This window comes from Medicago sativa, chromosome 7 (genome assembly GCF_051527215.1).
Source record: "Medicago sativa cultivar Bolivia chromosome 7, Bolivia_mono, whole genome shotgun sequence".
NCBI lineage: Eukaryota > Viridiplantae > Streptophyta > Magnoliopsida > Fabales > Fabaceae > Medicago > Medicago sativa.
In genome coordinates, this window is record NC_140755.1 from 19,211,573 (window position 1) to 19,232,370 (window position 20,798).

The 20,798-nt window shown below is 33.8% G+C and overlaps 2 protein-coding genes across 2 annotated transcripts; one reads left to right on the forward strand and one right to left on the reverse strand.

The window, feature by feature from the left end:
- Window positions 1–5,069: 5,069 nt before the first annotated feature.
- Window positions 5,070–7,182, forward strand: LOC146904825 (uncharacterized). The gene has a single exon (XM_085725399.1). It carries the CDS (start codon window positions 5,104–5,106, stop codon window positions 6,910–6,912), a length of 1,809 nt encoding a protein of 602 aa, XP_085581525.1. The 5' UTR covers window positions 5,070–5,103; the 3' UTR covers window positions 6,913–7,182.
- A 3,304-nt stretch (window positions 7,183–10,486) lies between these two features.
- LOC146904826 (disease resistance protein Roq1-like) lies at window positions 10,487–15,090 on the reverse strand. Its single transcript, XM_085727854.1, has 4 exons — window positions 13,931–15,090; window positions 12,292–13,393; window positions 11,914–12,189; window positions 10,487–11,816 (listed from the first exon to the last, which is right to left on the reverse strand). The coding sequence occupies exons 1-4, from the start codon at window positions 14,449–14,451 to the stop codon at window positions 10,707–10,709; spliced, it is 3,009 nt and encodes a 1,002-aa protein (XP_085583980.1). The 5' UTR covers window positions 14,452–15,090; the 3' UTR covers window positions 10,487–10,706.
- Window positions 15,091–20,798: the final 5,708 nt, after the last annotated feature.

Genomic DNA, 20,798 nt, shown 5'->3' on the forward strand with positions numbered 1-20,798 from the left:
TGATGAGAACCTAATATTCTCACCTTATACAAGAGATAATTTAATAATGGAATAAAATTAACCAAGTTAATTTTGGTTCCAAGTGTTATTTTCGTAGGCAATTATATAGCTGTCTTGTTTTTCTCATATCTAGAGTTCTGAATGTCCGATTGAGGTGATCTTTAATGCGTTGGAAAGCTTAGAATATTCTCTACATTTCGTCTGTTGGACTCAAGAGCAAATTCGGAATATTTCTTGGTGTAAAATGAGCATGAATTGGATGACGTGATTTTGATGAATGGGCTGATGTAAGAGAAGAAACAACACATTAAAGAAGCACAATGGAGGTTAGATGGAGCTGAATTATGAAAGTGTAACGTCTCTAAACTATTCAGCAATGATGATTAAAGAAGCAAATGAATGTATAACATCTCCATGCATTGATGCAGCCACCCCCACCTTAAAGTCATTTTGTAACCTTTTGTTTGCATTAATCAGCCACCAAAACATTATTGTAATTAGTGGCTGCATTTCCTTTCATTTTCTAAGAGTTTTAGAGTCAAAATCATCATGTAATAAGCTCATATAAATAGAGCACGAAAATGATATGTAAAGATAGAGAATTTTGATAAAAAAAGTCACTTTATGTGAATTTGGAAGCTTTGCTTCTTATTTGCTTCTTCTTTCGCCTAGTGTATTTTTTTAATCAAAATTCAACTTATTTTATTTCATAGAGAAACTTACAATTTATAGAGTTCTCACAAAGTAACCCAATGGACCCTAATAAATTAAAATGACACTCAATAATTCAAAGAAAACAAATAAATGACATATTAAGAATAACAACTATTTTCCTAATGATATGAATTTACTACGTAACATGCTGGAGTCCAAAAGGTTCCAATTTGATGCAAGCTGCTCCAAATGAATTCCAAAACTGATGCAAAACCTTTGAATGGCATTAATTGAATTTATTTCAATCTTCCTTGGACGTGATCTGAATGGTGGAGGCAATAAAACCAACATGACTAGCCCTTAGTCAATTTGTGATCATTAAACCCCAATTTGTTGTATCAAATTATGCAATGAATCCAATAGCACTAAAATTATAAGAAATGAATGTCCAAGGCTAAAATTAACGTGAGCTCCACTTAATTTCCACATTCATGAGCTCATTTTTTATGAACTAGAAAACCGTGGCTGAACCATGGATACTAAAATTCACAAATAAAATTCATTTATTTGTGATTTTTTTTTTATAGGTTTCCTTCCACATACTTAAAGATGAAAGACAAAAAGGGTTGTAATTTTTGGTTTTGTATTTTTTGTGAATGTTGGATAAAATATGATAACAAAAATTCAAGAATTGTGGAAATAGACAGAAATGGTAACCAAACAAATTTCCAATCCAAGGAAGATGTTTAATTTGGTAGAGGATCGCCACAAGAAACGTGGTTTCTTGATATGATCAATGCATGGTTCAATCCAGAACCAAAAAGAAGCAAAGCTTCCAAATTCACATAAAGTGACTTTTTTTATGTGAATTTGGAAGCTTTGCTTCTTTTTGGTTCTGGATTGAACCATGCATTGATCATATCAAGAAACCACGTTTGCATAATTTGATACAACAAATTGGGGTTTAATGATCACAAATTGACTAAGGGCTATTCATGTTGGTTTTATTGCCTCCACCATTCAGATCACGTCCAAGGAAGATTGAAATAAATTCAATTAATGCCATTCAAAGGTTTTGCATCAATTTTGGAATTCATTTGGAGCAGCTTGCATCAAATTGGAACCAACAAAATACGCCTAGGAACAATTTCCTATACGAACCAAGTTTATCGAGTCTTATCAATGGCTTCCTTACCATTGTGGCGATTCCTCCTGGCTTAGCATTCCTTCTTGGATTGGAAGTGAGTGTGACGTTTTCTTTCACCATTTCTTTCCCCAAATCCATCTTTTTATTTTACTTTTTATCCTTATAGGATTTCTGTCCTTTATCATTTGGTATCAGAGCACTTCACTTTAGAGAATAATAAAGTCTTTTTTTTGGGATCACATCAAAACTAAATTTTAGCATTGCCGAATTTTTCCAAATCTTTTGAAATTGAATGTGATGCTTCTAATGTTGGAATTGGGGCTGTTTTGATGCAAGAAGGACATCCAATTGCTTATTTTAGTGAGAAGTTAAAGGGTGCTTCCCTTAATTACTCCACTTATGATAAGGAATTGTATGCTTTGTTTAGAGCATTGCAAACTTGGCAACATTACCTACTGCCCAAAGAATTTATCATTCATAGTGACCATGAATCTTTGAAACATTTAAAAGGGCAAGGTAAGTTGAACAAGAGACATGCTAAATGGGTTGAATTTCTTGAACAATTTCCATATGTAGAATTTTGATTAAAAAATACACTTTGTGTGTTGTGAGAGCTTGGTCTCTTTTTTTGGTTCTGGATTGAACCAAGTTTATCGAGTCTTATCAATGGCTTCCTTACCGTTGTGGCGATTCTTCATAGCTTAGCATTCCTTCTTGGATTGGAAGTGAGTGTGACGCCTTCTTTCACCATTTCTTTCCCCAAATCCATATTTTTATTTTACTTTTTATCCTTATAGGATTTCTGTCCTTTATCATTTGGTATCAGAGCAAGGTTCCTTTTAAAAGGGCCAAAAGTTCAAAGGTATCAAATTCTTCTTGTTCATCATTCTGATTTTCAACTTACAAAAAAAAAATCGAAAAAAATATATATATATATATTAAAAAAAAAGTGAGAATTGTTGCTTGTGTTCATCAATTTCGTTTTTGTGTTTTAATTGCCACACTTTCCTTGTTTTCCATTTATTTTGTCATTTCAGAATTTGAATTAGTTTCCTTGTTCACATCATTTCCAAACCTTTGTTTTTTTTTTCATTCCTTGAATTGTGTTAAGTTTGTGTTTTGATTTTCACCATTTTGAAAGTTTTCTTACCTTGATTTACTTGGTTTCTCTAAAGAACTCAAAAGAGCAATTGAGTGGAAAAAGGCAAGAGTGATACATTAAAAAAAAGCCAATTTGAGTGAGTGTAAACACTTGTGAGGATTAGTTTTAGGGAATCATGACTGAGGAAGGTCCAAATAAGTTACTATTAGATGCACTCACAACAAGGTTTCAAGCCATGTTGCAGGTGCAAGCTGAACAATTTCAAGAACAAATTGATGAGTTAAAAGCTAGTTTAACTAATGATGGAAGTGGTGGGGAGGATGATGGAAGTAGGCCTAGAAGGAGGGATGAGAGGCCAAGGGAGGATAGGTTGAGGAGTATTAAGATCAAAGTTCCATCCTTTGTGGGAGCGAATGATCCGGAGGCATATCTAGAGTGGGAGACCAAAATAGAACAAATTTTTAATTGTCATGATTATTCTGATGTTGAAAAAGTGCAGGTGGCAGCCATTGAATTTAAGGAGTATGCTCTAATATGGTGGGATCAAATGATCAAAGAGAAGGTGAGGTATAATGAACCACCCATTGCAACTTGGGAGGAGATGAAGAGAATCATGAGGAGGAGATTTGTGCCATCCTATTACCATAGGGATTTGCACAACAAATTACAAAGACTCACTCAAGGTTCTAAAAGTGTTGAAGAATATTCCAAGGAGATGGAGGTGGCGAAGATTAGAGCCAATGTGGTGGAAGATCACGAAGCAACCATGGCTAGGTTCATTCATGGACTTAACCGTGACATTAGTGACATTGTGGAGCTGCATCATTACATGTCTTTGGAGGAACTAGTACATCAAGCCATCAAGGTTGAACAACAACTCAAAAGGAAGGGTCAATTGAGAAGAAGCTCAACTTCTCCTTTTAATTCTTCAAGTTGGAAGGACAAGCAAAAGAAGGATGGTACCTCTTCACCTAAGGAGGCCATGAGTGATCCTAAAGGTAAAAACATTACTTCATCCCAAAATGTTTCTACTAACAAAGTTGTTAAGTGTTTCAAGTGCCAAGGTCAAGGACACATAGCCTCTCAATGTCCAACAAAGAGAACTATGTTAATTGAAGAAAATGATGACCTTGAGGAGGAGGAGGGTGTCGTGAATGATGAAGGAGGAGAAGAAGAGGAGGATGGTGAAAATGGTGAATTTCTCATGATTAGGAGGATGTTGGGAAACCAAGCCAAGGAGGAAGAATCAAATCAAAAGGAAAACCTTTTCCATACAAGATGCTTAGTGCAAGGAAAGGTATGTTCTCTAATTATTGATGGAGGTAGTTGTACTAATGTTGCTAGTGCACACATGGTGGGTAAATTAGAATTAGAAACAAGACCTCACCCTAGGCCTTACAAACTTCAATGGCTTAGTGAAAGTGTAGAAATGCTTGTTGACAAACAAGTAGAGGTTTGTTTTAAAATTGGGAAGTATGAAGATGTTGTTGTGTGTGATGTAGTACCAATGGAGGCTTGTCATTTGTTGTTAGGAAGGCCATGGCAATTTGATAGAGGAGCGCAACATGATGGCCGAAGTAATAAGTATTCCTTTTTGCACTTTGGAAAAAAAATTACTCTTGCACCATTGAGTCCTAATGATGTAAGAGAAGATCAAAAGAAAATGAAAGAAAAATATGCGCAAGAAAAAGAAAAATATGCGCCAGAAAAAGAAAGAAAAGAAAAAGAAAAAGAAAGAAAAGAAAAAGAAAAAGAAAGAAAAGAAAAAGAAAAAGAAAGAAAAGAGAATTTTGATAAAAAAAGTCACTTTATGTGAATTTCGAAGCTTTGCTTCTTTTTGGTTCTGGATTGAACCATGCATTGATCATATCAAGAAACCACGTTTCTTGTGGCGATCCTCTACCAAATTAAACATCTTCCTTGGATTGGGAATTTGTTTGGTTACCATTTCTGTCTATTTCCACAATTCTTGAATTTTTGTTATCATATTTTATCCAACATTCACAAAAAATACAAAACCAAAAATTACAACCCTTTTTGTCTTTCATCATTTGGTATCAGAGCTCTTTAAAAAATTTCAATTTGAAAATCCCTTTCCATTGTTACCATTTCTTTTAGCTCTTTAAAGAACTAAAAGAGCAATTTGAGTGGTAAGGACCATTTTAAACACTTGTTACTAATTTCACAAAATTTCACAATCATGTCTGATCCACCTTCACCTAGAACAGCAGCTATGACGATTCAAATGAGAGCAATGCGTGAGCATTTTGAGAGGCTGTTAAGAGAACAAGCTGAACAATTCCAACAAAGAGTAGATGAGTTAGAAAGAAGGTCTCAAAATTCTAATGATGGCAGTGGTGATGAGGATGAGAGGAGGCCTAGAAGGAGACCAAGGGAAAATCATTTAAGAGGCATAAAAATTAAAGTCCCGTCTTTTGTTGGAAAGAGTGACCCAGAAGCATACCTAGAATGGGAGACTAAAATTGAACAAATTTTTAATTGCCATAATTACTCTAATGTTGAAAAAGTGCAGGTTGCTTCCATTGAGTTCAAGGAGTATGCTTTAGTATGGTGGGATCAATTGATCAAAGAAAGAAGGAGGTATGGAGAACAACCGATTGATACTTGGGATGAGATGAAGAGAATCATGAGGAGAAGGTTTGTGCCATCCTATTACCATAGAGACTTGCACAACAAATTGCAGAGACTTACTCAAGGTTCGAAAAGTGTTGAAGAATATTTCAAGGAGATGGAGATTGCGAAAATTAGAGCTAATGTGGAAGAAGACAATGAAGCAACCATGGCCAGATTTCTTCATGGTCTAAATCATGACATTAGTGACATTGTTGAACTTCATCACTATGTTGAAATGGATGACTTGGTACATCAAGCTGTCAAAGTGGAACAACAACTCAAAAGAAAAGGCCAAGTAAGAAGAAACAGTTCTTCTTCTAACTCTTCAAGTTGGAAGGATAAAATGGAGAAGGAGGGAGCCTCGTCATCAATTCCAAAGGAGTCCATGGCTGATCCTAAAGGTATACAAACAAACCCTTCTCAAAGTACTTCTACTAACAAAAGTGTTAAGTGTTTCAAATGTCAAGGTCAAGGTCACATAGCTTCTCAATGTCCAACAAAGAGAACTATGATAATTGAGGAGAATGAACACGTTGAGGTGGAAAATCATGATGGGTATGTTGAAGAGGAGGCTGAAGAAATACCAAGTGGAGACTTTTTCATGATTAGGAGGTTTTTGGGAAATCAAGCTAAGGAGGAGGAATCAAATCAAAGGGAAACTCTTTTCCACACAAGATGCCTTGTTCAAGGGAAGGTATGCTCTTTAATTATTGATGGAGGTAGCTGTACTAATGTTGCTAGTACACATTTGGTGTCTAAATTGGAATTAGAAACAAAACCTCACCCAAGGCCTTACAAACTTCAATGGCTTAATGAACATGTAGAAATGCTTTGTGATAAACAAGTAGAGGTTTGTTTTAAAATTGGTAAGTATGAAGATGCTGTTTTGTGTGATGTAGTACCAATGGAGGCTAGTCATTTGTTGTTAGGGAGACCTTGGCAGTTTGATAGAAGTGTTCTTCACGATGGCCGAACCAACAAGTACACTTTTATGCATTCTGGTCAAAAGATTTGTCTTGCACCATTGAGTCCTAGTGAGGTTAGAGATGATCAAAAGAAAATGAAAGAAAAATATGAGCAAGAAAAAAGAGAAAAAGAAAAATCAAAAGAAAAGAAAGAGAGTTTGCTTGAAAAAAAAGGAGAGATTCAAGAAATAGTCATGAACAAACAGCCCCTATATTTACTACTTTGCAAAAAGGTGGCTTTGTTGACTAACACTCAAAATTTTCCAAGTTGTACTAAATTTCCCTTGCAGGAATGTGAAGATGTATTGGCAAAGAAGGTACCACAAAAATTTGAAAGAATTGTGTTTGAACCTGGAGGTTGTATAACTTCCAAATTCGAGGACGAATTCTTTCGAAGAGGGGGAGTATGATGAGGGCCACAATGGAATGGAGGGAGGGCTTGCTTGCTGCCCATTTTGATGTTTTTTATTTTTATGTTGTAATAAAAGTGTAAGGGACCAATTCTGGTCAAAAACACTAAGTTTGAATTTCTAGTGTGTTTTATCCATTTTAAAGCTTGATAAAGCTTTAAATGGCGTGCTTGCCTTATTTTAAAAAGAAAATAATATGTTGAATCAAGTATAGTGAAAAGAAATCAAGAACATTAATGGGAGGGAGAAAAATAGCACATGACATGAAAGGAAAGAAGGAGTGGTGCTGCCACACATTAAAGCACAATGAATTGTTTTCTTTCAGCCCATTCATTGAAGAAATCAATTGGAGACGTTTTTAGCATCATGGGAGACGCCCCACCATCAATTGTCTGCACAATTTCATTCTAAATCAATTTGTAACCATTTTTGTAATTATTCAGCACTAGGAATTGATGTTAGATTAATGGCTGAATTCTAAGAGTTTTCAAGAGTTATTTTCTTTGATGTTCCTTGTATTACAGCATATGACCTCTTTCTTATATATAAGGGGCGAAAATCATCAATAAAGATAAGACTATTTTGAGTGAAAAACTACACTATGTGTGTTTTTGAGCAATTGCTCTTTGGTTCTGGATTGGACCAATTTTGATCATATCAAGAATCCTTTCTTGTGGTGATCCTCAATCCCATAGACTTATCACTTTCTTGGATTAGAGAGTGTGGCGTCCCTTTCTTTCCATTCCATTTCTCCATTTTATCTACAAAATCTGTTTGGGTCAAAATTCTGCTCTTAGAGAGTCACAAAGAAATAGGAGAGAGGAAATGAGGGCAATAATTGATAGAGAATTTTGATAAAAAAAAGTCACTTTATGTGAATTTGTGAAGCTTTGCTTCTTTTTGGTTCTGGATTGAACCATGCATTGATCTTATCAAGAAACCACGTTTCTTGTGGCGATCCTCTACCGAATTAAACATCTTCCTTGGATTGGGAATTTGTTTGATTACCATTTCTCTCTATTTCCACCATTCTTCACTTTTTATTATCATATTTTATCCAACATTCACAAAAAATACAAAACTAAAATTACAGCCCTTTCTGTCCATTCATCATTTGGTATCAGAGCTAAGAATGATAAAGGCCAGAAATCGTATAAGGATAAAAAGTAAAATAAAAAGATGGATTTGGGGAAAGAAATGGTGAAAGAAAACGTCACACTCACTTCCAATCCAAGAAGGAATGCTAAGCCAGGAGGAATCGCCACAATGGTAAGGAAGCCATTGATAAGACTCGATAAACTTGGTTCAATCCAGAACCAAAAAAAGAGACAAAGCTCTCACAACACACAAAGTGTATTTTTTTTATCAAAATTCTACATATCCTATTCATTATTTTCGCCCCCTTTATATAGGTAATAGGCTAGAATGCTGAAAAGCTTACAATTATATGATGATTAATGAAATAACTCTTATGTGGCTAATTATTGCAAGGAAATGTTACAAATTTATTGGTTTTGATTTAAGGTGGCTGAATCAATTCTTGAAGTTACACACTCATGGCTGTTACTTTTGCTTCAGATTATGCTCTTCAACTACTCAAATTAATTGTGTTTCACCTCTTTTGCTTCATCTTCTTCATTTAATCACGTCCTCCACTTTAATCCCATTTTTAGACCATGATATACGCCGATTTTGCTTCTGAGTCCAACATATGAAATGTAGATGATTTTGTACCCTTTCCAACGCTTCAAAGATCACCTCAATCGGAGTTACAGAGCTCTAGATATGATGAATACAAGACGGATACATATGACCTACGAAAAAATAAACATTTGAACCAAAATAATTTGGTTCTTTTATTCAATAATGACTTTATTATTCTTGTCAAGGGAGAACATCTTAGGATCACATCATGTTTCCTCCTGATTTTTGTGGCAGTGGCTGAATACTTATGTGTGTGCCAAAGCTCTTTTGCTAGTGGTTATGTTGATTTATCTGCCATTCAATTTTGTCCTGGATCGTTGCTTGGAGTGGTTTGCTTTCTGAAGCTTGTGCTTTGGCCTATTGTTTGCTTCTGGTTTGTCTATTATGGTGACAATTGAAGGCTATTTTCTTTGGATATTTGTTTCATTCTTGGAAGCATTGGTTTTGGCCTATGGTTTGAATGCATCAACATGGATTTGTTTTCTATGGTTTGAAGACACATCACATGACTATGCATCTCTATTGGCTTGCTTTTGGTTTTTCTTGTCTCGGCTCGGCATAGGAGGGCATCACTTTTATCTTTGGAACCTTGGTCTTGTTGCTTCATGGTACCTTTGGTGTGAAGTTTGTTCAACATATGACCTCCTTCCATTGTAGACTATGGCCCTTCCTTGCATTTGGTTTTTCTTGTCTCGACTCGACATTGGAGGGCATCACTTTTATCTTTGGAACCTTGGTCTTGTATATGACCTCCTTCCATTGTAGACTATGGCCCTTCCTTGCACTTTTGGATATCATCATTGATTTTGGGTATCCTTGTTTTTCTTGTCTAGTGCTTCTATCTTGAGTTCTTGAGAACTCTTGATGGTTAAGCGTTGTGCCTTAATTGGCTTTGTTGATATTGGCTTCTACCGGATGGTGGTTAAGCGTTGCTTGGATGCTTATTCCTTCAATTTGTTCAATCTTGAGTTGTGGTTGCTTCTTGTTGGATAGGCACTTGTTTGATGACATTGTTTTTTTTTTTTAGCCGATGTATTCCCGGCATCTTTCCTTGTATTTTCTCATTTCAAGTTGGAAGTGTTTTGAACACCTTCCAACTTGAGGGGGACTATTAGAGATATATAGTTTAGTTACCACTAGTATTAGTCCCATTAGTATATATAGTTGTAATCTCCCCATAAGAGGGATAACTTCATCATATTGTAATATCCAATTTCCATCAATACAAAGAGCTTTTCCATATTTCTCTCTTTCCTTCCATGGATACCATGTTTCCTAACACTTACGTTTTAAAAGTTTCAAGTTGGTTCAAAACGTTACTCACATTGGAATAAGTTAGTTCATTCTATGATTTAACTTATTCCAATGTGAGTAACGTTTTGGACCAACATCTTTGTTTAATATCATTATCCTCCATAGCTGCCAATATCACATGTTAGAACTATGGACTGTCGGATTTTTTTCTGTATCGTCTAATATCATTGTCCTCCATAACTGCCAACATTCTAACACCTTTGACAACAAGATCAGTTCTAAAGTCATGAAGGGTGAATATTTTCTTGATGGCGCTAGCAGGAAGTAACTTGTAATGTTTGTGCACTGTTTTGGGAATATTGAGAATTAACATGTTTAAATTCGCTTTGCACCTGATCAATAGTGGTTGTGTTTGAGGGAATTGAGTATTTGTTATTTGAATTGCATTCATGAATTTGAGCTTTCTCATATACTATGTGTTGCCACCCAATCAAGGTATGCCAAGCACAATACCTAGGTTGCCTAGCTGTCTCTTTTTCATTTATTTTCTATTTTAACTTATGATCATTGTAACTCCCTATATAAACAATTTTATTTACCAGTCTCTTCCATATCTGAACCAAATTTTTTAGCAAAGCTTACAAGTTTGAATGTTGGAACAATGCTATGAAATCTTAATTCAAAGCTCATATTTCAGCCAACACAGGCATCATGTGGCAATAAGAAAAAACATCCTATGCTACTAGATGAATCACAAGTCATTGTTTCACCGAGCCTCACCTTCAATTGCCAAAAAAGTTGTGATTCCAAGCTAATGAATTCTGCTTGCATGGTTATTAAGTTGAATTTCTAAGTACCCAATGATACCCGCAACTCTTCACCTCCACATCCAAATCTTCACCGTCTACAATGGAAGCTTCCATTCTGAGAGGATCGGCGACTTCATTGCTTATATCTTTTAGAATAACAACGAATGATTCCTGGGTGAAATAGGTTAGCCACATGTGATTTGATTCAACCATAATAAGATTTGTATATACTTGAATGCGATAATGAACGGCAAGGCCACCTCTATGAAAAGTTAGATGTAATACAGCTTTTTGTTCATTTGTTGTTGTTGGTTCATCACGATGTGCTGCAGAAAATAATACACAACAAACAATGCCGATGACATTATTGTCATGTATTATGGGGGATGGATTTATGCTTATTGATGTAGCCACATTCTGATCGCTGAACCAACTTGGTATTTCACTTCCCGGAATAACAATTTCAATCCAATGACAGGAGGTAGATGATTCTTGATTTGCTAGAATGAATTGCATCATCCATGAAAAAGTTATGTCACTGCAACGTTCCGTTTCACCCTCACGCAATTCAGGACAGTTGAAAATATACATTCTCACACTCCAATATTCACCGTGCTCGATGAGAGCAGGTAAAGGAAGATCAGGCAAATATTTCAACAACTTGCAGTGCTCCAAGTTTAAATATATGAGTTTGGAAAGCTCCTTCAGGCTAGGCAATGTCACAAAATTGTTTCCCCCTAAATTTAATCTTTGCAAACAACTCAGACATCTAATAGTATCAGTGAGTTGGCTTAGACCACAAAAACTAATATCGACTTCACGCAAACAAGATAAGCTAGCCAAGGAAGGAAACGCCAAATGTCTTTCATTTGTAAATGCTACAGAACAACTGCAAATGTTTAAATATTCAAGAGAGTTGAGATCAGATATGTCGTCGGGGATGCATGCAAGACTTTTGCAATTTTTCAAATTCAAGAAAACAAGCTTCTTTACAAGACCAATAGATTGATCCAAATGCTCAAGATTTACACATCCTTCAAGGTTTAACCGTTCAAGATTTGGGACCTCTCCAAAATCTGAAATCTGAATTAAATTTTTGGAGTAGCTTAGATCCAGAATCTTCAAATTAGGCAGATTCTGTAATGTGAAAGACCAACAAAAAGGGATCCATTATTTTTTTTCTTGTTTAAGTTTTTAAGAGAGAAAAAAAATTATACAGAAGAATTTATAGTACCTTCTTTCCTTCCCACAATTGTTTGATGCTGCTACCCACCAAGATCAATTCAACAAGTTGATTAGGCTGGAAACTTGATGGCAAATGCATGAAAGGATAGCCATCCCACGCAACATATCTTAATTGATTAGAAAGATTGTCAAGGCTTCTTTCTGAAAATTTAACATCCTTGAGTATGAGCAATCTAAGACGACTCATATTTGACAATGCCTTAGCCATTAATATTTTTGTATCGCTTTCATTTCCCTGCAAAACTACGGCTTCAACATTCTTTTCCTAAAGCATTGCAAAAGAGGAAGAAAAACAGAAATAAGTTTCAATATATATTTATCTTTCATAAAAAGGAAATAAGTCTATATGTTCAAACAACTACTTTACCATATTCTCTGAAATAACATCGTAGCAATGTTTATGGAGCCACAACCTACTCCATTTCCTTGCCGCTTTTGTTGAATTTTCTTGAACAATTTTTCTTCCTAGATTTTCCAACATACCATGCATTTCAATTTTACTTTCATCTGAAATGCTTATGAGTGATTTATCAACAAGAACTCTTAATCCAATATCAGGATGAAATCCACAACAGTTTAAAACATTTTTAACAAATTTTTCCCCACTTCCGTTGAAAAAACAAGCAATATCAAGAAATATTTGTAATTCTGTTTTCTCTAGCCCATAAAAACTTAACTGAAGTGCATCCATAATATCTTTATTTGGACTTTCTCTCAATCTATTCAGTGCACTGCTCCATTCAGAGATACTTCGATCAAATAAAAATGAACCTAGCACTTTAATCGCTAATGGTAGGCCAGAAGCAATATTTAATATGTCATATGTCAACTCCTTATAAGTATCACTCATAATATTATTACATTTGAAAGCTTTTCGACAAAATAATTGAAGAGAGTTTGTCTGATTCAAGGGTTGAACTTTGTAAAGTGCATCCACTCCATACTCTTTCAAGATATGAGCATCTCTGCAAACTATAACAATTCTACTCCCGGCAGCCAACAATTTAGGAGTCACAGCTAGTTTCTCCAACTGTTCATTGTGATCAACATTATCCAAAACTATAAGAGCCTTAAGATGACATAGCCTACTTTGTATCAAGTTAGTTCCTCTGTAAAGATTGTATATTTGATTGTGTTCTTCACCTAGTGTTTGATGTAGAATTTGCTTTTGTACACCAATTGGACCATCATATTTAAAAACTTTGCTCACATCGTCAATAAGACAACATGCATCAAATTGATGAGAGATTTTTCCATATAAAAGAGAAGCAATAGTTGTCTTCCCTACTCCACCCATCCCACAAATTCCAACAGCCCGGACATCATTGATCGAGTTCAAAAGTAAACACTTTTCCAATTCCTCTATAGGAGAGAGCATTCCAACTAAATCATTTGGAAGGCATGAAAATTTGTATCCAAACATACTTATTATCTCTTGAACAATCATTTCGATCTCTGCATACTGTGGCCTGAAAGTTTAAAAGATGAATCTAAAATATTAGTTATTCATAGTTGCTTGTAACACAAGCTACTTAAAGGCTTAGCTGGCAAGTTAGTTATGCCACCTAAGCAAGTTAGTTAGAGAACATCAAAGCTCATCATAGTAAAGATATCTATCACTTGTGTAATTAACATTTTAAGCAATCAATTTTACAGTTGAATAGAAACTCATAACTCAATTCTATCTAATTTTTACACAAAACAAAGCAAAAAAACCACATGTAAAAGACAAGATAACATAAGGTTTATTTTCATTTTCTAGAAAAATATAGTTTGAAGAGGGAAAGTGGATCGTGTCAAAGCCTCAAATTACATAAGCAAGCAAGACCATAAAAATAAGAGGGGTTTGGCTAATATTTACCTCCAAAAAAGGTTCAAAGGTAGACTACTTTTTATAATAAAAAAAATGAATTTTACAATAGTAAAAAATGATAAATGGATATAATATTTTATTAAAATTTACTATCCGCCTTTTGACTGAATTTAGAAGTCCGAAGATGACTTACTTATTACGTAGATCCCATCCAGAGAGATTCCCCACCTGTGTGAGAGCTGCCCTCCATCTTTGCACCATCTCTGGATCGTGATATTCTTCATGTTTGGCAAGGGCTTCAGCATAACATCCTCTTTGAGATCGCACCTCAGATGGACCGACATCGTAGAAAACAGGCAGAACACGTTTTTCCGATAGTTGAACACATTGAAGGATATTTTCTAATTCTTGCAAGCACCAAGTTGAGGAAGCATAGTTTTTTGAGAATACCACGATGAAAATCTTAGACCCTTCAATTGCGCGAAGGAGCTCAGGTGCTATGGATTCACCTCTGCTGAGAGCAGTATCATCCCTGAATGCAGCAATGCTTTTTCTTCGGAGGGCGCCAAAAAGATGATCAGTGAAACTATGGCGCGTGTCTTTACCTCTGAAGCTAACAAACACATCATAATAATCATTATTTGGCAATGTTGTCAAAGCTGAAGAGAAGCTACTGCTACTTTGGATGGTACTATTACTGCTGATTGAAGCCATATTTGATTGAATAAGCTAAATTATTAGAGATTATGGTTGATGTGTAGATTACTATAGCTACGTACTGATAACAAGTATATTATAGTACCTTGTTAAAAAAAAAAAAAAACTAGTATTGTCGTATATATTTTTGTAAATCTTGTCAACGTAAGTATTAAAATATTTAACTCAGTATATTGATTTAAATATATACGATACAACTAAGAAGTCATAAATGACAACGTTACCACGAAGGGTAGCAAGTTGGAACACAGAAAATGACTTGCAGACTACTTACCTACCTGTAATTAGTATAGTATTATACTGCTAATAATCCAACCATGAACTAACCGGTTTTCAAATACTTTAGAGCTTCATAATGACAAAAAAAAAAAAAAATATACTTTAGAGCTTCAATTGACGAATTTCAAATATTTTAAGGATTATTTATTATATTTACACGGTTAAAGACTACATCCTCCGGTTACTATTGTAAGCAAAAATCTACATTTTAGGTTCATTCAATTAATGATGTATATGATCTTTATTATAGTCCACATACATCATTTAATGAATGAATCTAAAATGTTGATTTTTGCTTATAATAGTGACCGGTGGGTGTAAGTTGATGGTTGTATTTCTTGGTGTTATGAATTTTGCAATGATAATTGCGCAAAGGAAGAACATTTAAAGAGAAATTGGATTGAATAAAATAGTCTTATGCAGTACATCAACTTCACAACTTCAACTTGCCTTTTCACATCCACACCAAACATAAATTTTAGAAACCTCAAGTGTCCTCAAGGTACTCTTTTAAAAACTTTAAAAGTTTTTATAAAGATTCATAAATTTAATGCATTAAAAATTAAACTATTTAACTTTTTAAAATAATAATTTCTTAATTAAGAATGTTTAAAGAGGGTACTCGTTAGCAAGAAAAAAAGTTATAAAACTCAACCGTATATGTAAGTACTCTTTACTTGGAATTTATAATATATATACAGTTAAAACTCTATAAATTAATAATGTCAGGACCGGAGAAATTTATTAATTTAGAGAGTTATTAATTTATCGATAAATTAATAATTATTAATTTAAAGCGTTTTTAAGTAATTATACTGTACATACCAAACAAAAAGGCAAATTAGTCTATGCCTCTTAGAATTACGTTGCAGCGAACTTTGGGACTCAACGTAAATTAGTAACTATTGTGTTCATATGCATTGGAAATCAATAATGACTTTTGAAGTACAGTAATGTAAACAAGAGGAACAAATGTGTTCAATGTTTTCTTAATATATTTTTTTCGGTTTCTATGAATTATTAATTTATGATTTTCTTGGGACCAAAAATTATAAAGGGATCTCCCGAAAAATTATTATCTTATTATTTTATCGAGTTTTTCAATTTTTTACATTGGCCCAAGTCGGGACCAGACAAATTTATTATTTTAGAGAGTTTATTAATTTACCGAGTATTAAATTAAAGAGTTTCTACTGTACATGTAAATGAGCCATATTTAAAATGTTAACTGAATGAAATAAACACTTGCATTGCATGTCTACTTACAGATCTGGCAAACTCTTTGGTTGCATATCTGTTCCACGTGTTAAAAAACAAAAAATAGAGTTCAATGAATGAGTTTGGTAAACGAAATGATTGATCCTTGAATATCGTCCATTGACATTGTTGATCGTTTAAATATATAACCACCTTTCAAAAAATATATAAACCACAAGAAATATAAATAAGACGTGGAAAGAAGTAACACTACACAAATAATATATAACCCACCTTTCAAAAAAAATAAAAATTATATATATATATATATATATATATATAGAGAGAGAGAGAGAGAGAGAGAGAGAGAGAGAGAGAGAGAGAGAATATTTTGTAATGGATGCTTCAAAAAAATATTTTGTAATGGACAATTTTAAACTTGAAATTATGTATGTGGCCAAATATGAAATTTGGGTAGTTTAGAATTATTATTATTATTTTTTTTTATAAAAGGTATTTCAGAATTTTTCTTATTATGTTTGATATTACAAGATTCTTTGTAAGAAATAGTGGTGCGCTTTATCTGTACAAAAAAAAAAAACATTATGAGAGGTGGTAAATAAAAGATGGTTAGTAAAAAATATTACTAAAAAAAAGGTTAATAAAGTTATTTTGATCATTGAGAATATAGATATTTTAATTTAGTTCAGACTTGTGGATGCTTAGCATATCCGAGAGTTCCAATCATTGAGAATATATATTAAAGTTATGCTAACAAGTGATGTTAGGATACTTCCTTTCAAGAAAAGTGATGTTAGGGTATTTCCTTTCAAGAAAAGAAATAATTGACAAATTTGATGTAAAAATGTTTCTTTTTAATGTTTTTTTACAAATTTTAAGATAAATTTTTTACTTTAAACTTCTTAATAAGTATCCCTAAGGTAGTTGTTAGTATACCCATATTTTAATTTAGTTTGGACTCTCATCCACTAAGATAAAATAATAATCATCCAAGTCAATGACCAATTTTCTAATATAACCATTTTTATAATACTTTTTCCAAATTATTCCATGAAGTTATACATATTTATTTTTTCATCCTGTCAATGTTTTAAGTTTTATTTCAACTAATTCTCTCAAAAAAAAAAAAAATTTTTATTTCAACTAAGGTAACATGCCATTCCAAGTCAATGCTCCTAAAACTTGCTTTAACTAAAGCAACGTGCCCATTCAAGTCAATGGCCATTCAAGATCAGCCCCTCACACATCATGACCATTTTTCTAATTATATCAATATTATTTACAATAATTTATTTTCAAATCACACGCAATGAAGTTATACATATTTTTCTCTGACAGACATATTTCTTTTTTTATTCACCAATATTTTAGAGAAATGAATGTGCTTCAACCGTGTGGGATAAAACTTCACACAAACTACCTTTTTCGATAAAATTTTCTAAAACTATAAAAAAAAGAAAGAAAGGAAAAACTAAACGGAAGTCATGATTAAAGAAAGGGTCATGCTAGAAAAATGGTCATGAAAAAAAAAATCTATTAATATTTCCTCAAAAAAAAATCTATTAATAGAAATTATGTATAGGAAAACACGATGCATTTGATTATGCTATTTTGTTTATCAATAATGTTGAGCAAGCCGGGTTTTAGAGTGGATTGGTATGGTAAAGGTTTTAACAATGCTGTAAAAGCATCTAATTTAGATTATGTTTTCCATCACAAGATAAAAATTTTGATCCCAACTCTCAATGTTCTTGTGAAAATTAAAACTGTAAAGGCGAGGTAGGAAAATATAACATATGATCCCCTTTCAGGTGTTGCATAACTTTTTTTGAAGAAATAAAAATGATATATAATAACACCGACGGAAACCCTCTTTAGTACAAGGTGTACTAAAAAGGCCGCCCCAAAAAACAATCTGTTACAGAGTAATACACAAGAACAATAATCAGTCGATACCCAAACATTGAAGGGGGTCCGACCTCCATCTCTGAGAGCCAAAAACAAAGATGGTCTTGTTTGCTTTTAACCACCAAAATGAATAATGTTTAATCTTTTCCATAAGTTCTAACATGGGAGTCTGGATGTTATTAAAAATTATGTTGTTACGTTCAGTCCATATTATCCACACACACAAGAGCCACATAAGCTGTTGCATAACTGTATTTTGAACCAATGAATCATCCTATTTTTATTGCTTGGCCATTTATAAAATTTGTTAAGTGCAATTACCCTTTATCGCATCAAAGAAATCTAGACTATTTTGATGTCTAAGATTATGAATTATAGTTGTTAGGATTATTCCTTCTTTTTTTTTTTTTTTAAGGGAAGGATTATTCCTTCCTATATTGATATTAACTTCCACTTTCGTTCCGTCATTGATATCATACGATTAAATAATCATAACCATTGATTGTTTGATAACTAAGATCAAACAATCATATCTACAATATATTGTTAAAGCAAAAAGATAAAATTAGAAAATCTATAAATCATAGCAACATAACAAGATTTGGTATTATGGAAAGTCTATCATTGTGACTTCTTTCTACAATCTCAAGATATAGAGAGTCTACTCACAAAAATTCATCGTAGACGTAATAAAATAAATAACATAAACAGAACAATAAGGTAGGAAAACTTACTTTTATCGATTAAAAACAAGGTACAAGAACAAGAACTATGAACTCTAAGGGTGGACAAAAAAAACAATATTTAAAATGAAGGATCGAAACTTTATTTTTATTTTTTAAAACAAGAGGATCAAAAATGCATTTAAGTCAAAAAGGTTACTATAAGACAACGAAGAAGAGTAAAAATTTGTCTTTGGGTGCCCGGTTGGTTCTTCTAAAGCCTGTCTTGTCCTCTCTTTCAGTCTATTTTTTTTTTCCTTTCTTCAAGGCTCCCGCATGTATCATTTCTTCCACTGAATCTATATTTAATTTTTTTTTGGAGGGGGGTGAGGAAAATATCTTGGATTAACTGGGACGCAATTTGTTCTAAAAAAACAAATGGTGGTTTGGGGGTGAGGATGATTATGGAATTTAATTTGGCATTACTTGCTAAATGGTGTTGGAGGTTGAAGGTGGAAAATAAAAGTTTGTGGTATACAATTTTAGCTGCGAGATATGGGGTGGTTGGAGGAGTTATCGCTGATGGTGGTAGAGGTAGTTCAGTTTGGTGGAATAATTTGAATAGTATTCGTGGCCGGGCAGGTGTGGGAGTAGGTCGTTGGTTTGATGATAACATTAGTCGTAAGGTGGGAGATGGTTGCCATACATTGTTTTCATGGGTCCTTGGCTAGAGGGCGGGTTGTTAAAGAGTGTATTTAGTCGTCTGATTGACCTTGCTGATAATAAAATGGTGTTGGTGGCAGAGATGTCTATTCTTGGTTGGAGAGAGGATGATGAGGTTTGGAAGTGGAGACGGAGGTTATTAGCCTGGGAGGAAGAGCAGTTGAGGGAGTTTTGTGTTTTATTAAATAACATTGTTTTGTAGCCAAATGTTTCCGACAGGTGGCTTTGGCTTTTACATGCTTCGAAGAAATATAATGTCACTAGTGCCTACAACTTTATGGTCTCGTTTGACAACGCGACGACAATGGATTACACTCATATTATTTGGAATAATGAGGTCCCTCTAAAAGTCAATTTTTTGCTTGGTGTCTGCTTCACAACCGTATTCCTACAACGGACGACCTAATTAAAAGGTGCCTGCTTCAACCTAATGTTCATCTTTGTGTGGGTGGTTGCGGCTTGGTGGAGGATGTAGATCACCTATTTCTCTTTTGTGATTATTTTGGGAAAATTTGGCATGGTATTTCTAGTTGGTTGTGTTTTTCGTCGGTGCACCCAGAACATTTGGATCAACATCTAATCCAATTTGGAGCTTTAGGTGGGTTCCCTAAAAGTACTCGTTCAGCTTTCCATCTCATTTGGTTTTGTTGCGTTTAGGTTATTTGGCAAGAAAGAAACTCTAGAGTGTTTAATCAAAAAGAGGAATCGTTTCAACAAGTGCTAGAAAAATCAGGTGTTTGAAGTTCAATTTATTTCATTTGGGGAATGCTAAACAGTGCCCTCAGGGCATTTGTTAAGCAACCAAAACAAGTAACTTTTTGTAAAAGGTGGTGTAGTTATTACTTAATCAAAAGTCAAAACTTATATTTTCTAAACAAATTTTCTATTTATAGTTTCCTTAACCATTGCCCTGAGGGCACTGGTTGGGAAGACCCATTTCATTTTAGGGTCTTATTTATACATAAAAAATAAAATAAAAAATACTTAACAACCTTCACCAACTTGTAACTTACAGAGTTTACTTGTTCAGCAAGTAAACTCTCTTATCTCATATATTGTTGCTAAACTAACTGAAAAAACTTCCTAATACTAATATTTGATTATTTCCTGATCCTTCATCTCATCATAACATTTCACCAACTTGTAACTTACAGAGTTTACTTGTTCAGCAAGTAAACTCTCTTATCTCATATATTGTTGCTAAACTAACTGAAAAAACTTCCTAATACTAATATTTGATTATTTCCTGATCCTTCATCTCATCATAACATTAAATTAGGGGTGGGCATGGTTCGGTTAACCCAAAAAACCGAACCGAACCGAACCGAAATTTTGAAATGGTTCGGGAAAACCGAACCGAACTGTTTCAGGTTTGGAGCTAACCGAACTGAACCAAAGTTATGGTTTGGTTAACCATTTGCTTACCTATTAACCATACCGAACCGAACCAAAACAAATATTTTTTATCCAATGAATAAAACCACTTTTATTATAAAAAATAACAAATTAAAATTAAAAGTTAGAATAGTTTATTTCTTCAAAAACAGCTTATCT

Coding starts and splice junctions, on each gene's coding strand:
- LOC146904826 (XM_085727854.1), bottom strand. CDS start 14,451: ATGGCTTCAATCAGCAGTAATAGTACCATCCAAAGTAGCAGTAGCTTC. Junction 13,394..13,930: donor GGATGGGATCTACGTAATAA/GTAAGTCATCTT, acceptor TTAAACTTTCAG/GCCACAGTATGCAGAGATCG. Junction 11,817..11,913: donor AATTGTGGGAAGGAAAGAAG/GTACTATAAATT, acceptor TTCACATTACAG/AATCTGCCTAATTTGAAGAT.
- LOC146904825 (XM_085725399.1), top strand. CDS start 5,104: ATGTCTGATCCACCTTCACCTAGAACAGCAGCTATGACGATTCAAATG.